Raw genomic sequence first — 13,452 nt, 5'->3', positions numbered from 1 at the left:
AAGTAGATTGCCCAACCTTCTTTCCGAGGAGTGGCTGGGGGGTTTGAACTGCCAGCCTTCTGGTTAGCAGTCAAATACCTTAGGCACTACGCCACCAGATCTCACCAGAGTTTCTTAATCCAATACTAAAAACATAAAAACATTTTGAAGGGTATCAAAATCTTTAAAGCTTGTTATGTGATTGTCTCAGATAGTATTGATGGGTTAATAGGGACAGTGACTTTGGCAAGCAGATCCTCTAGGACACTCCCCCAAATATTCTATGTATGGTATGCAAGTTACATTTGCTTTACTTTATCTATGACTTTTCACTATCAAATTAGAGAAGTAAAAATCTTACCTCAACAGCAACATCTCTAGCTTTTCTTTGGTGAGGAATTTCATATGCCTCCATTTGTTGCTTTGTGAGTCTTCCTAACTTTTCAGCTAGTACCCTCCAGCCTTTCCCAAGTTTGACAGCAGAAGTCAGAATAGCAGCCTCCTGCGTAAGATGTACCACCAGCCCTTGGCAATCCATCTTTAGCAGAGCCTGCAATAAGTGGGAACAAATGATCTCAAAAAATTATATGCAATTATTAAAAGCAACTAAGTGAGGCTTGATTCTATAAATTAAAATTTTCATACAGATATTCTAGAAAGTGGAGTCCTTTCTTCATCACTTATTAATTTGAGTTTCATAAAACTCAGAAAGTTGGATTCAAGTTTAACAAATCCAACAAGCAAAGCACAGGAGACAAAAGTAGACCAGAATCAGGTGAGATCTCAGAGCAACTCTGTGACTAACTAATTATATTAGCCTTGGCCAAACATACTTAACTAAGCCAAAGCAACTTGACGAGTGCGTTTCTTAATTTTTCAATTATAAAAGGAGGAACCTGAATGATATACTTCCAAAGGTACATGGAGGTTCTGCCTGTTTATGATTTATCAACCAAGGGATGATAGTTTATTCTACAAAACTTAATTCCTTGCCTTATTAAATGATTAGCTACAAGATGTCTTTAAATAGTGAACACACTGGCACTGATAAACATTACTCTATTTTTCAACAAAATATGATTTAAAACACCCCAGGATCATGCCTATTGCACAAAAATGGGATACTCCTACAACTTTGAACAATGCTATTGATGCCTAAGATTTTAAAAATTTCAACTATTTCTCTTCGCCACCAGTACAATGGTACTAAATATAAATCATAAGGTATAGAAGATAAGGCACTTAGCCTTACATAATGCAAAATGGAAAATTATCACATTCCTTCTTCCTTAATCAGACATTTGAGCTTTGTCTCTCACTGAGCATATTGCAAACAAATTTAAGAGTTTCTCTTTTGCCTTGAATGCATATTACAAACATTGCATTATATCTATTTATATCTTTTCTTTATTTGAATATGCAAATAAACATGTTTGATAGTCTCTCATTATTTAATGGCTCCAACTAGCTTTATTTGCCAATATTAAACAGTAAGTTAGAATGAATGTTCAGTTAAAGAAACTATCTGTAATAAGATGTGCCCATGAGAGTGTTCATTCCCATGAACTATACTTGACCTATAACTTTTATACATAGACTATATTGATTAAGCAAGAACGTACAGGATCTTGAAGTAAAGTGTGGAGTGAGTCTACCTATGTTCACTCCAATTGCTTGTTTCAGAGAGAAGACATTTGCATGTCACAAAATCTGAGTTTGAAATCCAGCTCCACATTATGAGTTGGTTGAATCAGAGATGCTAAAGTGCTTTAGAAATTGTCAAGTGTCAAGTATGTAAGGACAGCCAGTGTCAATATCAAGAGGTGACTAGGAGATTTAGACACCACAATTTTAACTTCTTCCTCCCAGTGACCTCAAAAAATACACTGTCCAAGAAAAATGTATACTTACATGCAACTGAAATTTCAAAAGTAGACTTCCGTTCTCCACTCTTCATCACCTTCTGTTCAGATAGCCAGGCCTAAGCCCCTTCCATACAGAAATTCTAACCTCCATGAGGTACAGTATGAGTTTTCCTGCCGACCACTCACTTTAATAGCTCTTTCAGCACAACCGTCTAGTTAACCACCTAAGTTACTCTATGAATTATCATATCTCAACATTGGGTAGGCATGATCAGAGTTAAGCTTTAAAACTATTTGGCCAAATATCTTTTTAGCTCACTAAGAGAATCAAGGAAACAATTTTATGTCTCAAACCTTCCTAGGTACATGATGAACATGAACTATGAAAGATAATTAGATATTATAAAATATGTGTAGGTTCTACTAGGTATAGCTACCACTCTCGGTCTCTGATAGTTCTGAATGGGCAAGATAGAGATTTCAGCATCCCATTTTTGTAGTCTCAAGCATCAACTCTGAAAGCAACAAATATCTTTTTATGAATGCTTATTTGCCTAAAAATGCCATAATAAAGCTCAATATCATTGTGTTGTTGTTGTTGGGTGCCATCCAATGACTCTAATTCATTGTGACCTTATAGGGCAGAGGAGAACTGTCCCATAGTGTTTCATAGACTATAATCTTTACAGGAGCAGATTACCAGTTCTTTTCTTACGAGAAGCCACTGGTGGGTTCAAATGGCCTATCTTTCAGTTTGCAGCTGAGTGCTCAACCATTGCACCACCAGAGCTCCTTCAATATAATTGTAGAATCATCAAAATAATTGAAGAAATGTTTTGTATGAACTTATTTCTTACTTATTCCAATCAATGTTAATGTCACAGACTAAATCTCTCCTTGTCATTGTCTCTCCCAAAATAACATTAAAACTTTCCTCTTCTATGTGATCCTGTCCATGTATCTCACTTGTCCTTTATAGGGCACCAGACTTGCAGAGTTACAACGGTATTTCCTGTAAACATCAGCACATGTTCTTACACAAATATATCACACACACACAATTATACTTGAGTTTGTGTCAGGAAGGCATAGGGGTTTGAAGCATGTTTTGGGGGCCAAAAAGTTTTCAAATACCATCTCTGAGACTGTGCAAACTTGAACAAGACCACTCTTTAGACTCAGTTTCCTCTACGAGGAACATACTAATTACCTCAAGGAGATAAGTACTTAGAGAGTGCCCAGCACAGTATCAACACATACACACCGAATATCATGCAAAAATGTCAGCTACCATTATTATTATTTACACATTCAAATTTAAATTTTTAAGACTTGCCCTTGAGGTATTTTTTGGTTTTGTTTTCTTTCTTTCTTTTTTTTACTGTTATAAAACATTAAATTTCTACTTTAAAGTCAAAACAGTTATTATTCTCCACTGTGATCAAAACTATGCTGCAAAAAATTGACCCCAGAAGTTCTACTAAAACATGAGGATTAGGGAAAGGATTAGGGCAATCATGTTATAGGGTGTGATGCTTTGCATACAGAAGCAGAATATTAAATTGATCAAATGAAGGATACTGATAATATTTTTAAAGACCATTGAAAAGTTAACTTATAGTAAGGGCCAAGTTAATTTTGTTTCAGTTTGCTGTTCTTGTCACGTTATTGGAGCTGTCTAAACATTTGTGAGAGGAAAAGATCTCTTAACTATTATGTCCTGCACAAACAGAATCTTTAATCTTCCTTTAAAAGATGATTCTCAGGAGCCTATTTTCTGGGAAAAATACAATTTAACTTCAAATCCAAGAAACTAATTATATGATTTTGTAGGAAAAGTTTTATATTTACTTTAAAGTAGCTTCAATTTATTTGAGACTTGATAATTTTTTAACTTGTGTTCTCATATCTTTAGTTATAAATCTTGTCAAGTTAATAAAGGTGTTAGTTCACTATGGTAAATAAATCACTGTGATCAAGCAATACTTACCACAACAAGTTCGTAAAGAAACTTCCTTGTCTTTCTAGCTGAATGACAATCTTCCTTTAATTTCTTTACAACACAAGAAACTTTTTCTGATTCTTTTTCTGCTTGTACTCGATCAAAATCTTCCAAAGTCAGATGTGAGTAACCCAGGACATCAGCTAAAACTTTCCAGTCATAAACTTTTTCTGACACTAAGGTCAATACAACTGAGTAGATATAAGTCAGTTTTTTAAAGGGAAGAGCTATTTGTTCAAGAAGATTCTTAGTTGTAAGTACAGTATCCGATGTAGACATCACTTGCTCCTTTGAAATCATTTTGACATTTTTGCAATGCACAAGTCCAACCTTCCCTCTGAGGACTCCCACATACCATTCTTTCACTTTGGACTGTCCAATGGCTTTAACTTTACCTTCTCCAAGAAGAGCTATGGTGTCACCTTTGAAATATTCAAGTAAGTAGTCAATCTTGTTTTGTCTTAACACTGTCTTCAGAGTTACCCCATAATTGGTAAAGCTCAATTTTTTATCTTGAAATGTGGGGTATTTAGCAAGCACTATTGGCAATAAAGGACCCAACTTGAGTTCTTTCTCCTCCTGAAAATGGCCTGGTACATTGGAGAGCTTTTTTAGGTTTGGGGCTAGATCAGGTGTAGTGATAGAGAACTGTGTAATTGGTCTACCATTGGGAGGCTCCACCTGAACAATAAAAGCAAACAAGTGCATCTCTCCAGGGTCAACTAAAGAAAACAAAAATTGTTGATGAACTACTTTGCCTGCCTGCAACTCTTTCTGTTTAATTTCTTTCCTTTCTTCTTCTACCTTTACATTAAAATTAGGATCACATGAAAAAACATAAATCCTTAAATCTTGTGGCTTGTCAAGTGAAAATGAATGCTTCCCCCAGAGCTGAAATACAACCGGAGACATGTTTTTTCCACCCTTTTTAATATCAGGAATTATGATCTTTTCTGGCATGTAACTGTGTCCACAAACTGTGAAAATAGTAGTGAAACTGGGATGGATATATTTGGGTCCATAAATTCCGATTGAGATGGTTTTGTAGATATAATCCCAAATGGTGGCAGATGGTGACTGAACACATTTTGCTTGTGCAGCAACCACAAAATACATCACCTGACTCAAGTCAATTAGTTTAACTTGGATAGTATCTTTATAAATGTAGCAGTTGTTTAACACTTCAAAAGGTCCTCCTCTTTCCAGGCTGTGTAAACACACCATTTCTGTCATGACTTGGCTGAAAGGATCCTTTCTCACTTTGGCCCCGATTTTCATCTCCAGCAAAATGGCTTCCATTGTGTTAAGGTTGTCTAGCATGATCTCCAAGAGTGGGCTTACAGTGCATGAAAGATCATGGTTAAGAGTTTGTGGAGGATCAAGAAAAGCTCTTAGAGATACCTCTTGAAATTCACCCACAGCTACATGACCTTGGGGCACATGAACTGTGATATCTGAATCAGGTAATTGTACTGATCCTCCCTGGTGACTTAATTTACACACAATGATAGTCTCTGCAACTTGTGTTTGGGCCCATCCAGGGCTCTGATTGATTATATTCAAATCCAGACAGGAGCGGGCCAGCTGGCGTTGACTCAACCAAGCCATTTTAAAAGCCTCTCGATCATTTTGAAGCCATTCTAAGTCTTGCGTCAGAATCTGGTCAGAGTTATATGTACTCAGATGGGCATGTGCTGTGTCATCTAAAATGTCCAAAATCTCTGAAACACTTTTAGATCTTCCAGATTCCTTTGAAGACAATTGCCTAGGCAATTGATGGACATGAAGTTCATTACCAGAGGAATCCAGAGAATTTCCAGTTTCCATTTCTCTAAAAAGAAGAAAGGGGTCTTCTTTCAATATGGAAATATTATCACTCTTCTTGTTATTTCTTAGTTGAGCTATGTCATCCAAAAACGGATTAGAAGCTGACAGTTCATTCCAGAATGGATTTGTAGCTTTGGAAACATTATTGTCTTGAAGGGTTAAAGCATCTGGCCAATTGAGAAGCAAACTTGGGTCTTGATGTTCTTGTTATTTAAACAAAAACAAAGCAAAACAATAATGAAGTGGCATTCTGAGATCCATCCAAATCTAATTTTTATCATAGCTTTTAAAAATCCAGACTTATTTTCATTGTCATTTTTTTTATCTCTAGTCTAATAGCTACTACAAAGTTAAGGTTAAATTTGGTCAAATTTTCATATTCTTCTACCAGGTTATTTTGAACATATGTAATGTTATTTTATCTTAAAATATCATTATTTATAAACTGAAAAGTAAATGTTTAATAATTTAGAAAATAATGAATTAAACATATTTTCCTAAGAATGAATGCAACAGCATGCACTTATGACTTATTGTTTCATTTTATTTTGCAAAACCATACCTCTGAACAAACAGAATAATTCAATATTATAGATTTTTCTCAATATTGAATGTTTCATTATATCTAGATTATTGACTTAATATTTTTCTTTTCAGAAAATATTCCATATATAGAAAAATATCAAACACATTTTAAAAACTAAAAAATTTCAAAACAATAAACTGAATGGGATAATCATTATGCATTTATTAGACTATTTTCTGATAATTCTGCATTGATAGATTTTAATAACATGAATTGGAAAAATAGACCACCATTGAGTTTAAGGCATTTGACTACTAGACAGAAGGCTGGTGGTTCAAACCCACCAGCCACTCCTCAGAAGAAGGATTGGGTAATCTACTTCCATAGAGATTGCTCCTCTGAAACCCAAGTAGGGGTTGCTATGAGTCGAATCAACTCGATGGCAGTGAGTTTGTTTGTTTTTATAGTTGGTTTTAACTACTTGAAGGAATTCATTTGGGAGCTTGCGATAACAAAGAATGGTCTTACCTCTCTGAAACTGAGTATTTTAAGGATTTTCCACTCCCACTGCTGATGAGTCCATTTTAACCCAAAGCTACCCTTTAGGGTAGAGTAGAACTACCCCCATAGGGTTTCCAAAGCTGTAGTCTATATGAAAGAAAACTGTCCCATCTTTCTCCCACAGAGCAGCTGGTGGCTTCAAACTGCCAAGCTTTTGGTTAGCAGCCAAACGCTTTAACTACTATGCCACTAGAGCTCCTGTTTTAAAAACTAGCACCTCATTAAAAATACTCATATTTCTAAAATATGAATTACTATATACCCCACAATGTACTGAACCTAATTTTTTGTGTTTAGATTCATACATACTTGGCTATTGCTCAGTAAATATGGGTAGCAATTATTTGGACTTTGCAAAGCTGATGTGCTTTAGAGAAAATGGAAGCCTAAATGGCCAACCAAATTATCAGGTGTTCTCGAGAACAAAAAACTCAAGTTCATTGTCAGAATTTTTTATTTTTGTTCACTATATTATAATCTTGATTTTAAAAGTGTTCTAAGTGTCATATATTAAAAAATAGAAGATGCATTTTTTAAAAGAAAGTGATACTTCTCTTATTTCCACATTTTTCTTTAATCCAGTTCCACCTGATTGTCTTAAAAGTGAATTTTGCTCTCAGGATCAGTTCAATGTTTATATACTCTATGAAGATTTCTTAACACCCTCCAACCACCAGGTAGGTATCTAGTTCACTCCAGATTTTATTCATATATACTTATTGTGTGTACTACTGATGACTAATGAAATCTTGTTCCTAACAATTTTTTTAAAAAATATTCTTTTGCCTCTGCTATTTAATTTTGCACATCTTTACAATAAGTATTTCTTTGATAGGATTGGGATGTTATTATTTTAATATTCTGTAGCACTTTTCACAAGTAAGCCTTCAATAATTACTGGTAATGGACTTGATATTCCAACATGAAAAATAAAATTATAAATTCCTATACCTGTAATATTGGAACTTTTTGAGAGTTTGTGGGCTTCCATATCAATCAAATTTCCTTCAGATCTGCTTCATGAAATTCCTCTTGGCCAAAAATGAGCTCTTTCATTGGCTGTCATTTTTCCACCTACAAAGTAAGCAGATACATACTTTTTTTATGCACACATGTACAGGTTGCCAGAGAAAAGAAACTCAAAGTGGCCAGACATTTACATTAAAAACTGCATGTAAAAATACTCAACTTAGTTTCTCTAACTATGATAGGATGCTGGATTAGATATTCTAAATATGTATTAGCACTCCTTTGAAAAACACTCCAGTGTAAATTAATATACCAGATAAACTTATAGAAGCATTAGCATTACTGATCTCATAACAAAGTAATGAAAATCCCAAGGACAAGAAGAAAAAATAGTACATTGAAACCTCAATAAATAAATTTTCTATGCTTAGACACTGGAAGACTCAGTATCACAAAACTGGAAATTCTCCTCCATTTTATAATTCAATGTAGTTCCAAGAATAATTACAGCATGATATATATGTATATAATATTCATGTTTCATTTGTGTGCTTAATTTATTATGGTATTTTAAAAGTTATCTATAAAAGTAATGGGCTTCAAGGCAATTCAAGGCAATCCAGAAGAAGAGCATGATGGAATGGCATAAGTAATTAGATATCAATATTTATCACAGATATGTAGTAAGTAAGACAATGTAGAATTGGAGCAAAAATAGACCAAGATAATAGAATGAAAACCTCCAAAACAGACCGACTCACACATGGGAACTTAGTATAAGACAGAGGTTGCCACACACAGCAATGTGGAAAGGATGGATGATTGAATAAATGGTGGCAGGACAATTGACATTGAGCACTACTACAGTCCATGCACAAAAATCAATTTCAAGAGATTTAAGGACCTAAAAGTAAAACTCAAAACGTTAAAACTTCAAGAGAATCTAAGACATCATCTCTTTGCTTTCTGAAAAGTGAGTTATTTCATAAGCAAAACACATGTAATGTAAACCATAAAAAAAAAAAAAATCTGCTACATCAAATAACGTAATTTACAAAATGTAAAAGCACAAGACAGAAAATAGAATATATTCCCAATATATATGATTGAGAAAAGAGTACATTCCATGGTATATCAAAGACTCTTATAAATCAATAAACAAAAAATGCAAACAACTCTAGAGAAAAGAAATTTCAGAAATATCTGAACAAGCAATTACAAAACATAATAGACTCTAAATATATGAAAATAGGCTCAATTTCATTGAGATTCAGACAAATACAAAATGAAATCATCAAAGGAAAGACAATTACACCCATCAAATTTGCAAACATTTTAAAATCTGGCAATATCAATTGTTGGCAAAGATATGGAGCAAAGGAAAAATGCTTACATTGCTAGTGGCAGGGTCACTTGGTAAACTTAGAAATCCATTTGTTTTTTCTGGAGAGTCTGAAACTTGTTTTTAAATGTAGAGTAGCTAGAGCAAATGAAAGAAATGATGAAGTAAAGGCTGAACAGAAGATTTCAAAGGGAGCATGAGAAGAGAAAATAAATTCTTACTGTTAAATGTGTAAGGGTCTGGAATTTAAAAACCAAAAGGAAAGAGCATGGCTAGCATTTCCCAAGCTGAAAGAAATGAAGAAAAAATTCAAGCTTCAACCTGCAATATTGAACATTGAACAGCAGTGACCAAAGACCAGACAAGTAAAGAAAAAGGTCATTAAAAAGACAGAATAGGAAGAAAAGACCAAAATGGATGTCAGAAGAGACTTTGAAACTTGCTCTTGAATGGAGCTAAAGTAAATGGAAAAAATGACAGGATAAAAGAGCTGAACAGATTTTAAAGAGCAGTTCAAGAGGATGAAGTCAATTATTAAAATGTACAAAGACTTGGAGTTAGAAAAACATGCTCTACATTTCTCAAGCTGAAAGAACTGAAGAAAAAATTCAAGCCTCAAGTTTCAATGTTGAAGGATTCTATGGGCAAAATATTGACTGATGCAAGAAGCATCAGAAGAAAATAGAAGAAATACACAGAGTCATTATACAAAAAAAGAATCGGTCTATATTCTACTATTTCTGAAGGCAGCATATGATCAAGAACCGATGGTGTTGAGGGAAGAAGTGAAATCTTTACTGAAGGAATTGGAGAAAAACAAGCATCCACAAGTTGATGTTAAATCCATTGATATGTTTTAATAAACAGATGCTGCAGTAGATGCACTTAGTCATCTATGCCAAGTAATTTGGAAGACAGTTACCTGGGCAATTGACTGGAAGAGATCCATATCTGTATCCATTCCAAAGAAAAGTGATCCAACAGAATGTGGAAATTATCAAACAATATCATTACTACCATATGCAAGTAAAATCTTGTTGAGGATAATTCAAATATGGTTGCAGGAGTACATTTACAAGGAACTTTCAGAAGTGCAAGCTGGATTCAGAAGAGTTCGTGGAACGAGGGATATCATTGATGATGTCAGACAGATCCTGAAAGCAAAGAATACCAGAAAGATGTTTATTTGTGTTTTATTGACTATGCAAAAGCATTCAACTCTATGGATCATAACAAATTATGGATAACATTGGGAATAATGGGAATTCAAGAGCACCTGATTGTGCCCAAGAGGCAACTGTACATAGACCAGAAGGCTGCCAGTTGAACAGAACATGGGGATACTGCATAGTTTAAAACCAGGAAGGGTGTGCACCAGGATTGTATTCTTTCAACATACTTATTCAATGTGCATGCTAAGTAAATGCTAAGTAAATAATCTGAGAAGCAAGACTATATGAAGAAGCACATGACATCAAGACTGGAGGAAGACTCATTAACAACCTGCAATATGTAAATAACAACCTTGTTTGCCAAAAGTGAAGATGACTCAAAGCACTTACTGATGAAGATCAGAGGCTTCAGATTTCAGTATGGATTACACCTCAACATTAAAAAAAAAAAAAAAGAAAAATCCTCACAACTGGACCAATAAGCAACATCATGGAAAATGGGGATAAGATGGAAGTTGTCAAGGATTTCATTTTACTTGGATCCACAAAAAACACACATGGAAACAGCAGTCAAGAAATCAGATGTCATATTGCACTGGACAAATCTGTTGTAAAAGAACTCTTTAAAATGTTAAAAAGCAAGTATGTCACTTTGAAGAAAAAAGTGTACCTATCCCAAACCATGATATTTTCCATCACTTCATTATGTGTGTGAAGGCTGGACAATGAATAAGGAAGACTGAAGAAGAGTTGATGCCTTTGAATTATGGTGTTTGTGAAGGATACTGAAAGTATGATGGACTGCCAGACTGTGCTTGGGGGTAGGCTGCAGCAAGCCAGTCCTGGAAGCAGTAGAAGGTGGAAGGTTGTGTGCATGGAGGCAGGCTGCAGTAAACCAGCCCCAGGAGCAGCAGAAGGTGGGAGTTTGTGTGTGTGAAGGCAGGATGCAGTAAGCCAGTCCCAGGAGCAGAGGAAGGTAGGTGTTTTTAATCTTTAAAAACAGGCCAGGTAAGTGAGCAGGGCAAGGGAGACCAGGAAATGAACAGAGCAGTTTGGAAGAGCTAAGGGAGACAAACTTATCTGTCAGTTTGTCGTACTATGGTAGCTTGAGTGTTGCTGTGAAGATGGAGGCTATGTCTCCAGTATTTCAAATGTCAGTAGGCTCACCCATGGTGGACAGGTTTCAGCATAGCTTCCAGGTTAAGATAGATTCAGAAGAAAGAAGAGGCCATCCATTTCTCAAAGAATTGGCCAGTGAAAACTTTATGAATAGCAGTGAAACACTGTCTGATGTATTACTGGAAAACTTTATGAATAGCGCTGAAACACTGTGTGATATGGTAACGGAAGACGAGCCCTTCAGGTCAGAAGGCACTCAAAATATGACTGGAGAAGAGCTGCTTCCTCAGACTAGAGCCAAACTTAATGATGTAGATAGAGTAAAGCTTTCAGGAATCCTGTTTGCTGATGAGGCACATCTCAACGTGAGAAGAAAACAGGTGCAAACATCCATTAATAATTGGAATATGGAATGTATGAAGTATGAATCTAGGAAAATCGGAAGTTGTCAAAAATGAAATGGAACACATAAAGATCAATAACCTAGGCATAAGTGAGCTGAAATGAACTGATTTTGGCCATTTTAAATCAGAAAACCATGGCATTCATCATCACAAAAAAATATATCAAGATCTATCCTGAAGTATAATGCTGTCAGTGATATGATAGTATCTATTCCTTATGTCTATGAGAAAGACCAGTTAATAATACTATTGAAATTTATGCACCACCCACCAAAGCCAAAGATAAGGAAATTGAAGGTTTCTACTAACTTCTGCAGTCTGAAATTGACCAAACATGCAATCAAGATATGTTAATTATCACTGGTGATTGGAATGCAAAAGTTGGAAGCAAAGAAGAATCACCGGTAGTTGGAAAATATGGCCTTGTTGATAGAAATGATGCTGGAGATCGAATGATAGAATTTTGCAAGACCAATGACTTATTCATTGCTTATACCTTTTTTCAACAACACAAACAGTGGCTATACACATGGGCTTTGCCAGATGGAGTACACAGGAATCAGATTGACTACAGCTGTGCCAAGAGGCAATGGAGAAGCTGAATATCTTCAGCCAAAGCAAGGTTAGGAGCTGACTGTAGAACAGACCATCAACTGATCATATGCAAGTTCAAGTTGAAGCTGAAGACAATTAAAACAAGTCCACAAGAGCCAAAAAGTGACCTTGATTATGTTGTTATGTTGTTGTTATGTGCTGTCGAGTTGGACCCTACTCATAGCGACGACTCCTTGGGTTTCTGAGGCAGTATCACTATGGAAGTAGATTGCCCCACCTTCCTTCCAGGATCTTGATTATATACCTCCAGAATTTAGAGACCATCTAAAGAGTAGATTTGATGCATTGAACACCAATGACTGAAAACCAGAGGACCTGTGGGATGACATCAAGAACATCATCCATGAAGAAAGAAAAAGGTCATAAAAAAAAGACAGGAAAGGAAGAAAAGACCAAAATGGATGTCAGAAGAGACTCTGAAACTTTCCTTTGAGTGGAGAGTAGCTAAAGCAAATGGAAGAATCGACAGTACAAAAGAGCTGAACAGAAGACTTCAAAGAGAAGCTTGAGAAGACAAAGTCAATTATTATAATGAAATGTGAAAAGACCTGGAGTTAGCAAACCAACAGGAAGGAACACATTCAACATTTTTTAAACTGAAAACATTGAGGAAAAACATTAAGCCCTGAATTGCAATATTGAAAGATTCCATAGGCAATATGTTGAATGATTCAGGAAGCATCAAAGAAGATGAATTGAATGCAGAGAGTCACTATGCCAACAAGAATTGATCATCTATGTCAGGAGATGGCATGTAATCAAGAACTAAAGGTATTGAAGGAAGAAGTCAAATCTGCACTAAAAGAATTGGCAAAAAAAAAAGAATTGATGGAATACCCATTGAGATGTTTCAACAAACAGATGCCACACTGGAGGAACTCACTTGGCTATGCCAAGTGTGTTGGATTGGGTTCTCTAGAGAAACACAAAAACCAGCAAAGTGTATATATATATTTATAGAAAGAGAAAGAGAGAGAGAGAGAAATTTATCTTAGATAAATGGCTCACAAGCGTGTAGAAGCCGACAAGTTCAAGCTGAAAAGTTCGTCTCTGGAGGGGGATGGGGCCCGG

General features: G+C 35.4%; 1 protein-coding gene across 1 annotated transcript in view; it reads right to left on the bottom strand.

Moving 5' to 3' along the window:
* Positions 1 to 7,829, bottom strand: part of MACC1 (MET transcriptional regulator MACC1) — a 30,988-nt gene extending 23,159 nt beyond the window's left edge. The window contains 3 exon segments of the mRNA XM_007946013.2: positions 341 to 529; positions 3,835 to 5,876; positions 7,712 to 7,829. Of these exon segments, the coding sequence (XP_007944204.1) occupies positions 341 to 529; positions 3,835 to 5,876; positions 7,712 to 7,826 (2,346 nt within the window). The 5' untranslated portion in view covers positions 7,827 to 7,829.
* Between the last annotated feature and the right edge of the window lie 5,623 nt (positions 7,830 to 13,452).

This window comes from Orycteropus afer, unplaced genomic scaffold, assembly GCF_000298275.1.
Source record: "Orycteropus afer afer isolate SDZICR_OR568_19922 unplaced genomic scaffold, OryAfe1.0 scaffold00008, whole genome shotgun sequence".
NCBI classification, from domain to species: domain Eukaryota; kingdom Metazoa; phylum Chordata; class Mammalia; order Tubulidentata; family Orycteropodidae; genus Orycteropus; species Orycteropus afer.
This window is presented reverse-complemented; position numbering and strand designations above follow the sequence as displayed.